General features: G+C 37.3%; 1 protein-coding gene across 2 annotated transcripts in view; it reads right to left on the bottom strand.

Moving 5' to 3' along the window:
* Nucleotides 1-4,181: 4,181 nt before the first annotated feature.
* Nucleotides 4,182-20,248, bottom strand: part of LOC104368199 (prolyl endopeptidase FAP) — a 41,569-nt gene continuing 25,502 nt past the window's right edge. The window contains exons 18-27 of one of the 2 annotated variants that reach the window (XR_004409276.2): nucleotides 19,426-19,524; nucleotides 18,633-18,702; nucleotides 17,213-17,407; nucleotides 14,589-14,643; nucleotides 11,246-11,345; nucleotides 8,139-8,203; nucleotides 7,198-7,270; nucleotides 6,862-6,935; nucleotides 5,632-5,750; nucleotides 5,456-5,542 (exon numbers count right to left, since the gene is read on the bottom strand). Coding sequence is in view for 1 of the 2 variants with exons in the window: in XM_009975485.3 (XP_009973787.2) it covers nucleotides 5,441-5,542; nucleotides 6,862-6,935; nucleotides 7,198-7,270; nucleotides 8,139-8,203; nucleotides 11,246-11,345; nucleotides 14,589-14,643; nucleotides 17,213-17,407; nucleotides 18,633-18,702; nucleotides 19,426-19,524 (833 nt within the window). In the remaining variant the exon portion in view is untranslated. Of the gene's footprint in view, nucleotides 5,543-5,631; nucleotides 5,751-6,861; nucleotides 6,936-7,197; nucleotides 7,271-8,138; nucleotides 8,204-11,245; nucleotides 11,346-14,588; nucleotides 14,644-17,212; nucleotides 17,408-18,632; nucleotides 18,703-19,425; nucleotides 19,525-20,248 lie in introns of both variants that reach the window. The other variant, XM_009975485.3, reaches the window with a different exon arrangement.

Below are 20,248 nucleotides of genomic sequence, written 5' to 3' on the forward strand. Positions count from 1 at the left end.
TACATAACACACACAAATGTGTGCATATGTATGCATGCAACTCCATGGCTACACTTTGGAGAGCAAGAATGGCTTTCTGAAATGGAGGAATAATGTAGGGTCTGTAAGCCTTTCCACAGCATGCAACTCCATGCTCACTGCCATGGATGCTGATGGGTTTGTAACTCAAGAAAAAGAGCTATTGTAACTGTGCTGTAGCCCACACTGTCTATTCACATAAGTTGGAATTGCTCCATTTGAAGTCAATGGAGCTGCATCAATTTGTGCAAGCAGAAGAGCTGGCCAAGTATGTACTAGTTACTTTACATTCTGTGAAGACAATGTTCATAATTGAAAGTAATACCAAATGCTCTTAGCAAATACTATGAATTATTCAGATTAAATATATAGCCTTCAAATGACTCTATAAAATGTTCTAAACAGCTGTGCCTTGTAATTGGAACTGACTGGCAAACTGGAAAGTATTGCATGTATTCTGAATTTGACTTGATATCTGAGTAAAATGAGTATAACTCCAACCATATTCTGGAGCCTGGCTGAGGTTATACTTGGTTTTCTAATGCTATTTTTTCTCTTCAGGCCTCTTCTTCTTTGTTGCTGCAGTAATCCTAAGTGAAGCAAGGCATGTAGCTCCACTTTTGAGGTATGAGGATTGCACGTTCATTGATATGTACAAGTCATACAGCATGAATGAGGTAGATAATGAAAATAGGTGTTGGGGAATGAACGGTTTGGTGTGGAACCAGTCATTTTCTACTATTTATATATGCTTCTGTTCCTAGAATAAAGCAGTTTTTGCTTTGCAGCTCTAGCTTTGTTTTGTAAAAGCTAAATAGGATCATAGTGGAAACTGACTTGTAAATGACTATCTGTGGCTATGTAACAAGGGCCTGTCCACTCAGTTCAGAACAATTATGTCCCATCCTCAGAGGCTTGTATTCCTTGTTTATATAACAGATATCTGAAGACTAAGTTTCATTGTCTGAAGTGGTATTTTTTTGTGATATCTCACACAATCTGAAGTGTGACATTCTTATTCAAAAGAGAAAAGAAGAGCAGGAAGTGCTCAGCATTTTCTGAAAACCCACCCTCTAAAACATTTGAAAGTGGGAGCAAAACTTTGAGGATATTAATTTATCAGTTTAGAAAACCTTGTCATAAAAGCTATCATTTCTTTGTCTCATAATAAGTTGTATCCCAGTGTTGGCTCTTACATGCCATATTCTATGTCTGCAGTATAGATATATATACTTTTTATTCATCTATAAGGCTAATCCCTAAACATATTTTTGTTCACTTCAGCTTGATTCCTCAGGACAAGCCCTTTCACCTTGAACTGTGTTGAAGCTCTGTTACAGAAGATCCTATATTATAGGCTAAATTAAAACGGAATGGGGAAAATAATTGCCCGGTGAATGTTTGTGGTGGTGCTTATAACATGGATTGTGATTGTAGACAGCAATGCAGAACGGAAAAAGTTATTTTTCTAAAGAAGAAAAGGCTTGGGAGGATCTTACAACTGTATATAAATATCTGAAGGGATGCTGTAAAGAAGATGGAGCCAGGCTCTTTTCAGTGGTGCCCAGTGACAGAACAAGAGACAACAGGCACAAACTGAAACACAGAAGGTTCTGTCTGAACATAAAACCCCACTTTTTTCATATGTGGGTGACGAATCACTGGCAGAGGTGGCCCAGAGAGGTTGTGGAGTCTCCATCCTTTTAGATATTCAAAAGCCATCTGGATATAGTTCTGGATTACCAGCTGTAGATGGCCCTTCTTGAACAGGGAGGTGGGACAAGGCAACCTCCAAAGTTCCCTTACAACCCCAATCATCCTGTGATTCTGTGATACTGCGATGGCAGATTTGAAGTGCTCTGCACCATTTCTAATGAATGACCGCAACATTACCTGTTATTAGCACAGGCCAGCAATCTGATGTTATATATGTTTTTAAGAGGTTTTTTTTGACACTTACAGCATCCTAGGACATTTTCCCCCAAGTCATCAAAATACATGGTCGCTCAATCATAAAGCTTTCAGGTTAGAGATTATTCCAGCAACTCAGTGTAAATGTCACATGCTGCTGAAGACACATTCCCATTCTTTGGCAAGAACACTGTGTAAGGCAAATAAAGGAACAACATGAAAAACAATGAAGCAAAACTGACAGCAGCATGATGCACTATTTTTTTTCATGTTTTATCCATACAACTGCTTCCTACAAGCCAAGGTGAATGGTGGAGAGTTTGGACAATGTGTATGCTGATTGCCTTAGTGTCCTGGGTTGAGTGAGTGGTGGAGTTTTTTGGTGGCAGGGGAGGGGGCTATTGGAGCGGCCCCCTGTGAGAAGCTTCTCGAAGCTCCCCCAGCTCCACGTCAGCTCCACTTCTGTTTGGGAAACTGAGCCAAACAGCTGCATCTCTGCGATAACATATTTAAGAAGGGATGTGGTGACGGGCAGTGGGACTTGTGAGGAGGAGTTGCTGCATCTGCATGAACACCAAGGTCAGTGGAGGAACGGAGGAAGAGAGGAGGGGGGAGGTGTGCCGGAGCAGAGACCTCCCTGTATCCTGTGGTGAGACAGCAGGGTGTCCCCCCCCTGCCACCCATGAAGATCTACGGTGGAGCAGACATTGATTTATGGCCTGTTGCTCCTGCTCAGTTGATCAGGGTTCTGTGCCCGAAGAAGGCCGGGGTCTCAGGGGAAAAGGCAGCCCCGCTGCTGTAATTCAGTGCTGGGAGGATTGCAGCATGCGGGGGAGTCCCACGCCGGAGCAGCTCGGGAAGGGCTGCAGCTGTGGGAGGGAATCCAGTCGGAGAAAGTTAGTGACCCATGACAGAGCAGTGTGGGGAACACTGCGGCCCGTGGGAGGAACTCAGGTCAGAGAAAGTTTGTGGAGGACTGTCTCCTGAGAGAGGGGGACCACGATGGAGCAGGAGGAACAAGTTTCGGACACTCCCCTCACCGAAGATGAAGGAAGTGGCAGCGCTGACTGCACCCCCCATTCCCTGCCCCTGCGCCACTGGGGGAGGAGGTAGAGATATCGGGAGCAGAGCTGAGCCTGGGAAGAAGGGAGGGGTGGGGGGAAGGTGTTCTCAAGATACGGCAATGCTTCTCACTGTCCTACTCTGTTATGTGTTGTTAGTGTCTGTAATAAATGTATATTCTTTTTTTTCTTCCCCTAACGAGTCTGCCTTTTGCTCATGATCATAAAAAGGGGATTTTTCCCCATCCCAGTCCTATCTTGAACCCCAAGCCTGGCTCTCTGTCCCTTCTCATTGCCGGAGGGGAAGGGAGAGAGAGCTGCTGCATTGTGGTTGGCTGCCAATCAGGCCTAAACCACGACACTTAGGAAACAAACAGACATAAAGGCAGATTAATAATGAAACAGCTAATCCATCCCTTGAGAAAAACCCACCTTCTGTTATTTTATTTGACACATTTTCTTGAAATATCCCTTGTTCCAAACACTTCGAGAAGCTTCCAACTACAGACCTGTGGACAGGGTGTGAACAACACATTGCATCACTTTATTACTTATAGTATCCACAAATGGCCAATTTATTTGGCCAAATGTCCAGAGCTTATAGGATTTTCAAAAGTATAAATAAAGGTGCAGAAAATGAAAGCTAGCTTAATATATTGATATTTATGTGAGTTCAATACCATGTTATTTTGAAAGTTGTTCTAGGTTCCTATTGACATATTTGGGTATCTAAAACCTTTAAGCATCTGGCATAAGAGCTTGATTTTTCTCTCTTTCACCACAATTTTGCAATGGTTTCTGTGGTGTTGTATCAATAGAAGAAATTGAGAGATAAATCTCAGTCATTTCAATTGAATTGTATATCTTATTTGTAAAATAATCACATTACTGAGACTACTGTTGTGTGCAGCAAATGCACATACGACCATATAATCAACATTTAATTAGCCCCACTTCATGTTATATTTGCTTAATGTTAACTTTCTTGGAGCTATAATTTTTTCCTTTAACCATTATAGCAGTTGAATTTTAATTACATTACCAACAAAAAGCTCATTAACGTCACGTAATTGGCAGCATTTCCAAAAAAACCTGAACTAATTGAGTATTTTCTGAAGAGTTCCCATCAAAGTATAATTTAACCATTACAAACAGCTTGGCAACTACATTTACATAAAGATGTGTCTGAGGAATGTTCTTATGTGTGGAAAATCAGATTTGATATTGCCATTAACAAAATGAAGGAAGCTGTTACAGAGCAAATCACTTCCACATTTTAATGATTTTGGTTAAACCCCATGTTTTTGTCTAGAGGGTCAAATGAAACCCCTTGTCTTTCCACAAAGAAGCAGTAACCAATCTCTGACTGGGAGTTAGGAAGTGGCTTGCTTTGTGGGCAGGGTACTTCACAGTCTTTTTCAGGTTATTTTGTACTCTCACTGGCTAATAGCAGAAATGAGATATTGTGATGGACAGACCACAGTCCCTGTGCAGTATGCTAACTCAGAAGTTTTTAAACACGTGACAAGAGAATAATTTCATCTACAGTGGATCTCTTGCCAATTATCTTGATCATTTTCTTATATTATGACAGGACTGATTTAATTACTAATCAAAAGAAACCGAGTATTCCAATCATTATTAGCCTCTATCATTTTTTAGACTCCCTAAAATAATTTCACTGGAAACAAAGCAAAGAAAGCCTGCATAATCCTTTGATCCTTCCTCTCCAGTCTGGGATGAATGACATTGAGATTAATTTGAATGCTGAGGGGATGATTAGAGGTTAAAAACTGGTTCACATATTCTGAATACAGCGAGAAAAAACACTGAGAAAAAATAGCTACCATGAGTGTCCTGCTTTCATATTTAAACCTGAACACCGAGAGTTTTGAAGAATCAAGGTTTCAAATAAGAGTTGAATAAAGTTTGAACACAACATTCAATATTCTCAATAATTATCCAAACTTCAGCTTTAAATATTATGTGTTCCTACCCCTGCTTGGATTCTTTCCAAGAAATTGGAAATAAATTTTGAGAAACTGGTTCTTGTGAGGATGCTAATTAGGTACTTGCGCTGCTTGCTTTGTCCTTTCCCATTTTACAGCTGTAGTTAAAAAATGCAAGCACATTCATCTGGCAGTGTGCCTTTGCAATGGACCACCTACCTTTGGATTGCAGAATGTAAGTTCAAGCAAGATGGCAATAAATGAACATGGCATTTTACATTCTGATTTTATTTTTTCTATCAAACAGGTGTTAACTGTGCCAAAACATGTATTAGCATAATATTTGCTAATATACAATATCAAAAGTGTATGTAAACATCAAGTTTAAAACTTCAAAGTTCCTGTTATCAATTCACCTGAAAACTATATAACCTGGGCACTGTTATAATTTCATTCTCCCCGAGATGTATCAGATCCCTTAGCATGCTCTGAATAGCCTACTTATTCTGACAAAGAAAAACACTGTTTGAGGAAGTGGGTCATATGTATGTAGAGATGTTTGCTGGAAAGGCCTGGAATTCCATGGTTCTGGTCAGTATACCACTGAAAAAGAAAAAAAAAAGCCATAAAACCCCTATGTCATGTTTTCAATTCTGCATTAGTTAAACAATACAAGAACTTTATTTTATTACCATATAGAAGAAAGTGGATGCCTCAAGAAAATAGAGGGAGTTGCTAATCTTTCTTCTTTTCATCAATTTCCAGTATATTCATATTCTTGCTGAAAAAGTGTTTCTAAACCTTCTGTAACCTAGGAGTAAGCATTACTGCCTCAGTACCGACAAGTCAGTTGTATCAAGTCAGACAACAGAGCTCTGACATGCCCTTAGGGATGAAATGCCCTTGACCTGCTGCATAGCCTTGGCAATAGGGGTCACAGTCTTGCTTAGGAATACTGGGCTCTAAGCAACAAGCTTTCAGCTAAATGTTGTGGAATTCTATTCAAAACGTTCTGCATTACAGCAGGGCCATGAACATTATGAACAGTGTACTGCAAATAAAACACACATATGAATTATGCTAACTCTTAGAAATAACTGACATTCCCCATAGAAGGACTACAAATGCATACAGTATTTGAGATACATGAGAAATAGTCCGGGTTTGCTAAATATCACTGAAGGAGGCAGAAAATGTGGAATAACAAAAGGGCCTACAAACTTTTTGGGGAGTTCATGGCCTTGGGAAAATGGACCCAGGCAGAAGACTAGTACATCTGATAGCAGGGAAACACTTTGGTCATTAGCCCCAAGAAAAAAGTGCAGAAGCAGAGCTTAGCATGTAATTCAGAACTATTATTTCCCTGTTCATTCCTCATTTATATCCTCTAACTTCTTGCCTATGTGTTTCTCCCTTTGTCTACACCTGCTACCCCAAGCAAGTTTTGCAGAGAACTTGGGTTTTTCTGATTCTGGATATACTACTTGGATACCTTATACACTTTTTTATTGTTTCACCTTGTGCCTGTGGCAGGCATGTCCAGTTCAAGTTGGTTTTGGCCCCAGAAGCCAACTCCTTCATATTCCTCTCCTTTACTACCTATCAGCAACTTTCACAAGGAGGGTGGATTCTCATTCTTTTTCGGATTCATTTTAAAAGTTTCTAAATTATTCTTCAAAAGAGAGAAATCCTGCTAGCATCCAAAGGGCAAGAAGAAGAAAAAAAAAAAAAAAAAAAAAAAAGAGCAGGCAAATCCTTTGAGGAAGAAATTGTTTATGAAGAATAAAAAATGCACTAGCAAATGCTTGATTTTTAAGCATGTTCAGTTGAACCGAGTTCTTAAAAACATTGCCAAATGTCAGATAAGCTTATTGATAAAGCCATAAACCACTGTTCAAAATGAAAAATAGTCTGTTATTTACCATTGCCTGGAAATCCACCTGTGCGTTAACGAGAGCTTTTGCAATTTGTGCTGAGTTCTGAAAATGTACATTATCTGAAATAGGAAAAAAAAGATTGGCTGTTGAAACGTGTAAATACCACAGAGCATAAAGTTATTGTGCATTAAGTTATGTCCACTAATTATCAAGTGATATAGTTGACATTACTAAGAATGAGTAAGCATCTTATAATATGTCATATGGAAATCTACCACAGATCTAAGTACTGACCCCAATCAAAGGCATAGAAAGATTCTTAATGTTTTTCAAACAAAGTGATTCTGGGTCTGTATTTGTATTGCCATTTGCAAACCTCACCATCTGCTGTTCCATGGATGAGAAGATACTCCACATTTTGGAAATTCTTTGCTCTTGCCATCACAGTTGAATTCTGTTGAGAGGAAAAATGAACAGTTCAGCAGCTTCAATTTAAACTACTCAGTCACAAAGCTGAAAGGCTTTCACTGCCTAGTAGAAAAACAATCAAACTGTTGAACTGGCCTAATAATGACAACAGTGACTTCATATCAATCTGAGATTATAATAAAAGCCATATATATTTAGTGTCTTTTCTAAGGGTCAGTTCACAAAAAGCACAGCACTAGCCATGTGTCATTCCCTGAACACTGTAATTCCTGGCTACCCAGATAGCTCTGCCAGGCCAGTTGGTACTGAGCATTTCTGTTCTTTGAGTTGGGATGGAGAACAGGTACTGAAAACATGATCCAAAATCTTAAACAGGAGTCTTTCCACTAACGTCTTTGGGTGTTAATTAGCCCTCTGTATCCAGAGCTGGTACGTGTGCTGTTAGAGGAAGCTATAGACTTCCCATCAATGTGAAGAAAAGAAGAAAGGCAAGCTGTTTCAGGCAGTGGAAGCTCTTCTGACCATTTAGTATGCTTATGGTGTTATTATCAGAGAGTTAAATTTGCACACCACAGCTAGCAGTACCAACCAAAACCTTACCAACATCAGCATTTTAACCTCTCTCACATGAGTTCTTTCCTAGGCTGATGGTTTGCACTGGCAGAACTGTCTGACTTGTCCAAGTGAGAAAATAAGGATCCTTCAATTTAGCATATTTAGGATTGATAAATACAAAACCACAAGTAACTATGGAGATACGAATTTCACAGCAGTAGCTTAGCTGCTACAGGACTGCCACTATGAGAGCTGGCAGGTCATTTTCTTTCTTCACAGTTCTACTTGTCCGTGGAAGTGTGATTTAAGGCAGATCAACACAGAAAGAGAATTCTCACCTTGTAGTGCTCAAGATTGTCAGACTCTATAGGAAGACCCATAAATCGTTCTGTGTAGATAGATGCTGTGATAATAAACAAGAAAAAAAGCTATAGATAAAGAATGTACAGATATTTTTGTGCCTTCAGTGGCATGTAGCAAAGTAAATGTTTATTTTAACTGTATCTATTCTGTTTGTTTTCCTCATAATACACCAAATTTAAATATATTTTTAAAAGTCAACTATGAAGGTTAATTAATAAATGTCCTCCAATCAGTCCTTGCAAAAATAGTTGTTTGATACTCATCTGTGGAACCAACAAAAGGTATTATGGACAAAGGTAATTAATTGATACTGCTTTATGCTATAGGGTTGAACTCCAGAAGTCTGCTGAATGAGCCAATGAGCCAATAAAGGTGAATGGTGGAAAGATGACACAGACTATTTTTGACACCTTAAAAAGAGAAGTTGAGCAGAATTCCAACCTGGGATGTGTATGTGTATATACAGTAAATATGGATATATATGTTGTCCTTTTTGCTATTGAATGGTTATATGCAGCAATTAGGAGGAGCAAGAAATGATACAGGCTTGCACTGAAAAATTGGTGCAACTGCTGTTCAGGTCTCTGTTCAATTTCTTTTTCAAACTACAACAAAGACCGTTAACAGATTTGATAAAACTAATGTGAATAACTGAACAGTATCTATCACCAAGAAATCAGCAGGAACAGCTATCTTTGAGCTGCCTGGGTATTTGTAATTTAACTAAGAGCTGTTATGAAAATTTGTGGAAAACTGACACAGCAGCTGTCACTACCAGAACATTACTTTCTTTATGACCTTGCCTTGAAAGAGTAACTGACACATATTGAGCAGTCAAGCTGCAGTATTACAAGCTTTTTATTTATTTAACGGAGTCAGGGCTTTCTGACAAAGAAGAGCTGGCATCTTTCCCTCCCATTAGAGAGGTGATGGATGTTGTGATCAATAAGGAGTTGGGATTGTCTACCTTGTTGTCCAGTTTGGTACACTGTATCAGAATAATTTTGTTAAAAAGTAGAAATGAGAATCCTCCCAGGAAAGGAAAATGTACTCAATGTACTAATGTTCCCATGGTTTATTATGTATCCTTTACGTATGTTACCACTGTGCGCTAAAGATGTGTACTATGTCTCCCAGATCAGCCAAGTAAGGTTCCTGATATTTTGTAATAAACTAATAATTTGTAATAAACTAAGTACCTGATAATTTGTAATAAACTAAGTACCGAAAAAATCTAAGTAGCCTAGCTTTTATCAAAATCCATTATCATTCAATGAAAACAGAAAATGTGCAATATCTGTTGTCAACACAGTGTCAAACAACCATATTGGGCTTAAGTTTTCAATAAAATAGACTCTTTCTGAATGGCTGGCATTTCTACAGTATTCTGAGCCAAATTCTCCACTCTCTTCTACCAGTATAGCTACAACAAGTCCACAGAGGTCAGCAGAATTGCATTATATGACTAAGTGGAAGATTTGGCTTGTCAATTATTGAGGAAGAAAACGGAGATAAATTGTGAATTTTAATAAAACAGTCACATATCTAAAGCTTTTAACTATGCCTTGTTCCCAAATACAATTTCCCTTGCCATCCTATAACTATTCAGCTGTTATTAACTCTGGCACAAAATGAAGGTGAGTGGGAGGATTTCAGAGAAAAGATTATGGTCCAGATTCTAATCTGTGCATCTAAAACAGAGTGGGACAGAATTTAGAAGCTGTAGGGGCCAGTACATGCTCTGACATACTGATACTACTTAGAGACTCAAATATGTAGCATCCCGTAGTTTTGCCTCTAACACAGTTCACCCTAATGTTGACACCATCTGTTTGCCAAAAGCTATGACTCATGACTTCCTTGTTTCCTTCCTTCCTTCCTTAGTGGAGGTACATTTGACCTTTTGGATTTTACAATGTGTTTTTAGCAAGATTCTTTAACTCCTTCCTGAAAATTCAGTGGAAGTAAAAATTGCAATGGTGCAGGCCTGATATACTTTAACATAAAAACTTCATTCAATTTTTAATCCTTGGACAAACATTTATAACTGTTCTTTTATTGAAGGAATTCTGCAAAAATAGTGCTTTATGCCTGCATTCCTGAGATATTTTTGCAATCACGAGTGAAAAGGTCTTAAAAAAATCTTGATGGCAGTGAAAACATGAAGACTATGCTTCCGATGTCATACAAATGTTTTCCCCTTTGTTTGCAAAACACCATAAATACAAGGAATGTCTGTGCTAGCAGTCAGGGAAGGAATCTTTCCCATTTAACCAAAAAATTTTCTCGTAACCAAGACTTCTTAGCAAACGACCATATGCTAAGTAAATGTGTTCAAAGTGCTACATTTTGCTCATTGAAAACATGCATGCCATGATTCTTTTTTACACTAAGGTTCCTTTACACCATGCCAAAAGCATAACAGGTCTGCAAGTAAGTATGAGTATGTGCTTGCTTTATTCACACAGTAAGTCCCCGAGTTGTTTCCTCAGAACAGTTTGGAGCCTAAGTCAATAAACATAAATAAAAATATGTCTCATAACACAACAACACAGGAAGTGTGGCTGAGAAACATCTAAAGGGGAAAATATTTAATTGAAAAAAATTATTATATCAGATACAACTGAGTCCCTCTCTTTTGCACTGCTTTTGGGGAATAACTTTGCAATAAGATTCCTGACAGAGATCATCTACCAGTGCACTGTGCTTCTCTTACTGGCAGAAATATAATTTCAGCTGTTTCTGAATTCAGTGATACTGTTATAACAGGATTTTTAGGAAAATCACTCCTGAGTATAGCGGTTTATCAAGAGGGCTTTACAGACTTACTGTTACAGATGTGTGTATGGAATTATCTGGGTGTACCTTCTTCTATGGGACAAAGTCTGTTCCAAACTGCCAGTTGCAGCCAGTTATTTTCAGCAAGGAAAACCTTAAGCTTAAGGTCTTAAGAGTTTTATGTCTAGGTAATTGCAATGTCTTTAAGTTTCATATTGCCAGTCTCCTGCAATGATTTAATTTATAAAGACATTAAATGCTACATCCTGCTTTCCAAGTCAAGATTTATGACAACTTTCCATACCGTAATATTCCCAGCTGGAAACAGGAGCCACAGCCATTCCACATTTAAATACTCCACTGCCAGATCCAAGTGTCAAAGAAGTTACATACCCACCATAGGACTAGGGATAAATCACAGACAGTTTAAAATTATTGGTGAAGTATCATTTGTTTTCTGAACCAAACTCATAAATTAATTCTAAAGTAAATGTTTCGCTTTGATGCATGGAGCACAAAGCAACAAAAGCTTTTTAATTAAAACCAAATGTATTTATTTCAAATCTGATGTGATTTTTTGTGAGAGATTAGACAATTTTTTTGAATCACTTCTTTTTTGCTACTTCAATGATTTTCACAGGATGCCGCTCTTATTACCACTTAGAATCATAGAAAAATTTAAGATGGTAGGGTCCTTCAAGATAATCTAGTGCAACCTCTATCTCAAAACATGGATAACTTCAAATTTAAATGAGGTTGGTCAGAGTCACATCCACATGACATAGCCTCTCTACTCAATCTGTTTCAGCACTCATCCCTGTCATTGTAAAGGGGTTTTTTCCTAAAATCTAAACAAAACTTCCCTTGTGGCAATTTGTGTTCATTACTTCTCATCCTTACAGTGTGCAGCTCCAAAAAGAGTTATAGGTTTTTCTTTGCCTTAACAAACTACCTAGCTTTTGCTAATGATTGGCATATTGAATCAACCCCATCATCAGTACTAACAGGCTCAGCTACTTGAGAACTTGAGGTTGAGCAATTCCTCCCTACTGCCTGCCACTTTTCCTGTTATTTTCTGTCCTGATTCCTCAAACTGGGACCCAGCAAGGAAGAATAAGTTCATAGCTGGAAGTTAGGTAAAGTAGTAAGTAAGTAAGCCTGGATATCAGAATAGTTCTCTGCAACTGTGCAGGGCTACTTGCTGAAACAGGAAAATACTTTAAATAAAAAGTGTTTGGTCTGGCTGTCCATAAGATGTGGAAGTGGGGTTGGAAAATACTTCTATACTGTCTTTGGGAAATAATGGGTTACTGTTTACTTTGGAATGAAGGTAGGGATAAAAATAAGGGGTGTGTCACAAAGAATTCTGGATTGATTATCAACCTCATCAGTAGCATATGAAAGACTAAGGGAAATAAACAAAACTATTAAATATTCTTTTGTACAAAAGTAAGTCTTTCTCTCCCCTTGACATTCCAGCTTGAAATAACAGTGAGGGATATGCTATTGAAAACAATAATTTGTATGATTTTTCCAGGCCACTTGATTGGATCATTTGATCTTTTAAAAAATCAGTCCACAAGGCTAAATGTAAAGGATTGGGATCAGGTAGATAAATCTGTTCATTGTAACAGGCAGAGAGAGTTCAAAACCTGCTTTAGTGGTTATTTAAGAGCTTTGCAATCCAGGAGAGTTTGGTGAGTCTGAAAGTATGATGAGCTGCATAGTTCATGCATATCTGCCGATCTGCAGGCTATAAATAGGGAAATACCTTTCAACTCCTCTTAAAGTTTATGGACCAGGAAATGGCATAATAAATAGAAAAAAAAAAAAAAAAAGACTGACAGGTTTGGAAATAGTGCCATTATTTGAATATTATATTTGCTACTGAGATACAATGCTTTAGATGTGTGAAATCTCTTAATTGGTTCTGTAAAAACTGTGGTGAAATAAAATATGATGTGATTAAAAAATTAAAATATTTTTATGTGTCCTTAACTTAATGTCACTTTAGAATTACTCACTTGTAAATGTCTGTGTCACTTAATTTCACCATATGGTACCCCACTTTATCCTGGTGTTATAGCAGTGTCTGACCAAAGTAATTTAAATATTATTTGGTAGAAGCTTCATAGAAAGTTTTTAGCAACCCTGCTCATGTGCTATCTAAGACCAGGCAACTTCCATAGTTACAGTCAAACTGAGTCTTACAAGATCCATCCTCTAGTGTGTTTCTGGGCAAGCCTCTTACAATGAAACTGGGCCAATGAAAACAAACAAACAAACAAAAGCCAGCAAAAAATAAACAAAACAAACAGTGAAAGATCAGAAGAATTCTCCTGGCAAAGACAGGCAGTTAAAGAGAATGAAATAAAAGGTCTTTCTGAATGATAATCAGAGAAAAATGAACATGTATAGAGATAAAAATATTGGAAAATGTTAAGGAGTGGCTAACATAACTGTTTATTCTGTAAGCTTTTTTAGTTAGTGCTGCCTGTTACTGCTGGATAGCTGATACTGATTTACTCAGAGAAGGAGTAAGGATGGCTAACACAGGTCTGGCCTCCAACCCCCTTTAGTATTCCTTACAGTGCTGTCCCTAATCCATGAGACCCATGGTGTTGCTTATCAGCTCATTCTCCCGCATAGTATAATTCTGTTGTGCTGAAGCCGGCTGGGAGGCAGGGCTCTGGTACTGTCTATGCATTCTTGATCCAGCCATTCATGATGAACATAAGCAATAGAATCAGATGGCCTAAACAGCTTAAAAATCTCTATAAAGGGGCTCTGTGGCATTTGTGCTGCAACTGAAGTTGGCTTCAGCTCTCCTGCAACATCCCTAATAGGTCTACATCCCATTTCCATGAATGGTCCTACTTTGAAGCTGACAGCACAGGAAAAAGAACTCCTACTATTCCAGTAATTTATTTTTCTCCTATTAGATTGCAGTGCTACCCTAAAATTTGTACTTGAGGTATGCTACTCTAAGAATAATAAATATATATAATTTAATAATAAAAACTTGCAGTGCACCTGGCTATAAAAGGTTTTGGGAGTGTTACAGAGCAAAGTACCTGAAAAAAACAAAGAGGAAAAATAGACTGGCTAATTATTTGGAATGACTCCTATACTGTCCAATTTTTCCACTTGGTGAAACTGCCACTGTTGTACACCCCTCAGACTCACATTCATTCCTACTGACCATTTCAAAGCCAGTCAAGTATACAGTGATTCAGAATGATGCAAGGGTCATATTTTCTGATAGGAGATATTCACAGGACTTTTCTCATCATTTTAATCTCAGATCAGAAAGGACAATACTTGAATTTTGACAAAACGCCAGTAAGTCCCTAAATTAAAAGCAAAGCCAATTAAAACATCTCAATTGTGTTTAATTTCAAGTCCAAACAATGTATTAGACATAAACTTTTTCAAAACTCCCTCTTGAGCTGCCAGAGATCCCTTGTGGGAGCTTGCACTGTTGCAATTGCATGTATATAGACACAAACAAGAACTGTCCCCTTTGGCAATACCATCAAAAACTGGTAGAAGAAACTTCATACAGGTTTAGGACAGAATAAGGAAGAATCAAAAAAATTATACTGTAGGATTATTTAAATATAGACACAAGAAACTAAACCACTTACCCAGCCCCATATTGCTATTCGTTTTTCATCAATAAAACCCATTTCTATAAATTTCCTGTGGAAAATAAAATCACAGAAATAAATGCATTATTACAAAAGTTTGCTAATACTATAACAAATTAGCAAAATATATTTTTTCTTTCACTTTTTTCCACACATCCCACCAATTTGAGCAAACTGACAATCAGCAGAGCATGTCTGATTTCTACAAAGCATCAATTTTTCAATTAATAGGTATTTCAGAGAAAAAGGAAGAATTTTTCTTGAAAAAATAAAAAATGCTGAAATCAGTACTTTCTTCATAATAGCTTTTGTTCCAGTGGATGAGGACTCTGCCCAACTGGCTTCCTGGCAAAAAAGATCTTTTTTCTTATACTTTGAATCTGCCTGGATATTTAGTCCAGACTAGATTAAACATCATACCTTATACTCATGTTGTTCATATGCATATATATGTGCATATGTACAGACATACATTCATACACCTGTGCAGAGGAAAAAGTTCAGAAAGTGTACTCTTACTAATAGCCACATTTCATTTCCCATAGCTCTACCTTCCTACAGGCTATTATCGTTTTCATCATTTTAATGCAGAAGGTGCTGGATTACCATTAACATTCAGACTTTATCTTGCAAGGTGCTCAACATACTCATTTTAAGAGCTGATACTCCGATCTCTCAAGAGGCACAGTATCAGCCTCTGAGATTATAGATTCCCTAAAGCAATAATCTTTCTTTTTGATGTGCCTGAAAAGTGAAGAGCACATACTGCTAATATAATAAAAAATAATAATGAGAAAACATCTTCTAATGCCCCAAGTAGGTAATAAGATTTCAATGGATGAAAGGTGCACTTTGCTTATGCACTCAGTAGTCAAACAGGTCAAAGAGAATCATAAATATTAGGTGTCCCACAAAAATCCTCCATCTGAGTCTGAAGACTGCATTTCCAGAGCTGTATTAGCAATAGCAAAGAAAAGAGGCTGAGGCAAAAGACCACAAAGGTTTGAGAGTGACAGATAAACAAAATAAGTTCAGATACATCCCAGGACACATATGAGCCTTATTTTACTAGGACAAGAATGAGTAACTGACAACACCCAAAATGCGGGATACTATCCGGGTGGGACAAAGTTAGAAAAGCCAAAAAAATGATTCAGCTTTGTTATATCGCTGTCTTAATCCCTGGGGTTCCTCCTACAGTAAAAGCCCCTCCAAGAACTCCCCACTAGAGTATACGATCCTCTCTAAAAATCATTCATCTTAAACAATGTGTTAGATCAGGAAGATGGAATGCAATACATTTGACTAAATAAAAATTTAGTCTAGGTGCTGACAGAAAACTGGGAAGTGTGAAGTCTGAGGTCATTTCTTCACAGCCTGTCTCAGCAGATTTTTCAACTGCAGAATTAGTTTAGGTTCCCTCTATCTTTGACATTTCATGTCTGAGTGACGATTCAGAGTAATAAAAACCCATTCTCTCTCTTGTGATATTTTGAAGTATGCCATTGCTGCTAAAAGTTTCAAGAAAGAAAATCAAATAATATATTAATAGAAAAACCTAACATGATATACAGTTATTCTGTTTCATTTATCACTGAAAAAGATAAATGTGTGTTTATATCATTGTCAGGGAAATTAATTATCACAAAGCAGAAAGAGGAAGGAACAGATACCCTCCTCACACACTTGTAAATACAGGCAGTGTTTTCAAACAAGTAGAGAAAGCTATGGAAACCTGGACTACTATATCCAATTTCTAGCTAAGCTACTCAGACCTATTACTGGGGGAAAGAGAGTATTTGCTGTTGCACATGGAAATTTATCCATGCTCTGATAGGCCAAATTCCAGACCAAAGGCTAAACTCATTCCTGCCTTGCACTCATTTCTGTGGGGTTCAAACTAACACTTCTTTAAATGCTTACTTTATCAGTGCTACTGCATCTGTGAGCTTAACAGGCAGCCTTTCTTTACAAAACCTCACTTTCACTCACTTCCAAAACCTCTGCTTAGGGAATTTTTTTCCCTTGGAACACTTTAAGTGTTTTGATGCAAAGGAGCAACTGCTGGGGAACAACTACTAGAGGACCTCAGATACTTTGTGTTGTTCATAACTATTGCAAAAGAGCATGAAAGGCAGTTTTATGACTAACTGACCTTTAGAAGGCTTGTATCAGGATTCAGTTTTGCTACAAAATTCACATTTGACCTTTAGCTAATCACTGTGGTACATCACTATGGATCTTTGGCTAATCTCTATGGTCACTGAGGTAGGTTTCCCCTACGAGGAAAACTTCAGAATAATGGATAGTACATTGGCTTACCTCTCACCACTGACACTCGTATTTCCTTAGGCCTAGGTTTGAAGCCTCTGATGATGCTTTTATAAAATGGAAGTCATGAGGTCTGAATGTAGACTTAGTAGTATATGGACTCAATATACCACACAAAACCTCACTGACATCAAGTAACTCAGTAATATTTTATTTCTACAAGTCTTCTTGTCTTATTTCCTGGAGATATCAGCTCTCCAGAAGACTAAGAAGTATATTTAATATTCTTTTCACATTACTTCTCTTAGGCACATAAATGCAACAGTTATACAGGGAGATATTCTGCTTACTTCACTGCTGAGATTTGGTCCTCAACTTCATAGACTCCTAGTCTTCGATATACTGCATGCAAAATCTTGTCACCTTGATAAGCTGTCCCTCTGCCATCCACAAGAGCAACAATAATTCCCTCTTTGCTTGCAAGATAGGTTATCCAGCTAATGCTAAATGTTTCCTTCACATTCTGACTGCAAGGACCTCCGTACCTGAGGAAGAAAATTCACACATTTTCAACTCATATTTATAAATGATTACCAGATACCAGACTATACCTATAGGTACTTCTTACATTTTCCTTAAAAGTGTTTTGCTATATGGCTGTGGTTCAGAGAGCTCAGCAGACAAACAGTTCAATTACCCTTTTCATATATTTGTGAGATTTTGCTATCTAAAATCCATTTTAATCCTTTAGGTTTTATGCCTAAGGCAAATCATTAGTTTCAGCTCAGACTAAGGGTTGCAGCATCAGGTGCTTGTCCTAAGGGGAATCCTTGGAAAAGTGGTGCCTCAAAGACTCAATTCTTTCCTCTCTCCAAATTCTTTAGGTGTAACAGCCCTTTTTGGTGCTTTTCTGCATTCGATCTCCACGTGCAGTCAGCAATGACGAAGAAAACAGAAGAAAAAAGTACAGCTCCTTATACTTTCTGGCCATCTTCAGACCTTCTTTGTTTCAGTAGGGAATACCATGTGCTGTTGGAGCTGTGGGCTGAACACAGCTCACATAGCTTAGCAATACAGAGAAACATTCCTCATGAGAATAGCCTAATGCAAATTGCACATTTGACCTCAAGGACACAACTGATTTAATCTTCTACTCTAAACTTCATTCAAACATACTTAGCATTCTTGGACCTTTGGATCATCACTGGTTAATAAAAAATTATGTAAAGTTTATTACATCTACTCAGCTCTCTTTTCTGCCTCGGGTTTTTTTGCACCACTGCATTTTTTGTTGCCTTTTCTGCCTGCTATAAATGAAATTCATGTCAACTGCTCTTGAGAAGGGACATTTGATCAAGGAAGCCAGTCTACATGGTTTAGGGATGTTTGGGTTTTTTTCTTAAAAACTGAAGCAGGCTCTTGTATTTTTCATATTAGCCAAACTGAAATCAATAATTTCAGAGTGCCTCATTATAAACAGAAGGAGCAACAGAGCTAAGAACTCCAAGCAATAGCCCACATGTTTTTATCCTTTTTCTTTCTCTGAGGAACTAATGCCATGATGAGAATAACATTAAAAACCTCATCGATTTCCATTGGGTTGAATTTGTATTCCAGAAATATATCAAAACACCCACCACAACAAACAAAACAGAACTAAGTGATTTTGCTTTTGTTTCATAAAATGTTGCAAATGTCCTAGGTTTTGTTAAGTTATAAGAAGTATGTTTCCTGACAAAACAACATTCAAAGAAAGGAAGTGTTACATACACCTGAATAAGCAGAGGGTACTTCTTGGATCTATCAAACTGTGGGGGTAGAAGCATTTTGTACCACAAAGCTAGAAAAGACATATTAAAATTATATTGTTAATGGTTAAAATGATTCCTCCAAGCATAATCCAGAGTTTGGTATAACAGTATAAGAAGATGAATCAGCACGAACTATACCATGTACAAACTGTGAATCACAGAACTGATGCAAGTAACTTTTTATACTGAGCTACTGAAGACCAACTTTTAAGAAATAAATTGTCCATTTTAATTTAGCTATGCATAAAATTATTATTTCACATAACTGTAGGTTCTCAGTTTTCTAGGTGCCTAGAAAAACACAACTATAAATATAACTGTTGTTAATATTATGAGAAATGAATTTGGGAAACTATACACTCATTACCATGGAATATTGTTTGTAAAGTCTCTAGTGAAAACAATAGCGTATGCAAGTCAATATAATGTGCAATACATGAACAGCAGTTTACATTTCACATTTTATTACCACCATACTATAATGTTTTTACATGATATCTAATCACTTCACCAATAGTATTAAAGAATTAAAAAAAAAATTTGCATTGTGAAGCAGAGGTGTATTTTAACTACTATATTATTGAGAGATACCCTGAGGCACAGACAAATTGGTTGTCAAACAGCGATCTTCCTCCCAATCTGACAGGCTAACAAGTTTGTTCTACAGAAAGATGATACTCACTATAACAAAATGAGGGCAAAATATTAAAGTGGTAGGAATAAAAAGTATAATAAAGATGTGTAATTCTTACTTATACCATCCACTTCAAGTTTATTAATTTCTTCTTTCGGCAGTTTTATCTCTTGCAAAGCAGACTGCAATTCCCAATTGTCTTCCAGTACTCTGAGCTCTAAGTAAAAGAAATGCCTGAATTATTAACTAATTTATTGTTAATTCCTCTTCATTATTTGAGATTCCTTTATTTTGTGTCATTAGAGCAGAAAGGAGATCTGTGAATTTTAGAAGCAGAGTAATGAAATCAACTCAGACACTTCTAACTGTGCTTGGTCTCATACCTAAATGAAAACAAGGCACTGGTATTATAGAGCACAAATATTTGTTAGATTTTTATAGGATGTACATTTTGCAGTGCAAATCATTTCACATGTTGCCTCTGAGTGGTAGAGTCCTGGATGTTATGAAGAAACTCCTTTCTTCTGCAGAGCCTTCATCCCAGCTTTGTAATATGGTAGGAGCTAGAAATGCAAAATTCATCCCATCATGCAAAACACAGTCATGTATCTCCTCTCTGGATTATCACAGTAATATCAGTTTAACCTCTGAGACTCTAGGTCAGTGTGGTTAAGCACAGAGATGTTTGGGAATATCTTGTTTCTGGGCTAACACATGAAATTCAGTTTCTTAAGGGACTGTGTCAAACCCTTGCTTAACCACTGTATCATATATTCCTACTCAAAGACACTAGACTTACCATTTAAATGTCACTGGTAATATATTACTGCACACTTAGTGAACCTCTTTTATTTGTTGGTATGGTTTTTTATTTTAATTTAAAAAGTATTTAAAATTTTTGTTTAATTTGCTTTAGACCAAATTTACAGCTATATAATTTT

The sequence above is a fragment of the Tyto alba genome, unplaced genomic scaffold (assembly GCF_018691265.1).
Source record: "Tyto alba isolate M040663 unplaced genomic scaffold, T.alba_DEE_v4.0 Super-Scaffold_7, whole genome shotgun sequence".
NCBI classification, from domain to species: domain Eukaryota; kingdom Metazoa; phylum Chordata; class Aves; order Strigiformes; family Tytonidae; genus Tyto; species Tyto alba.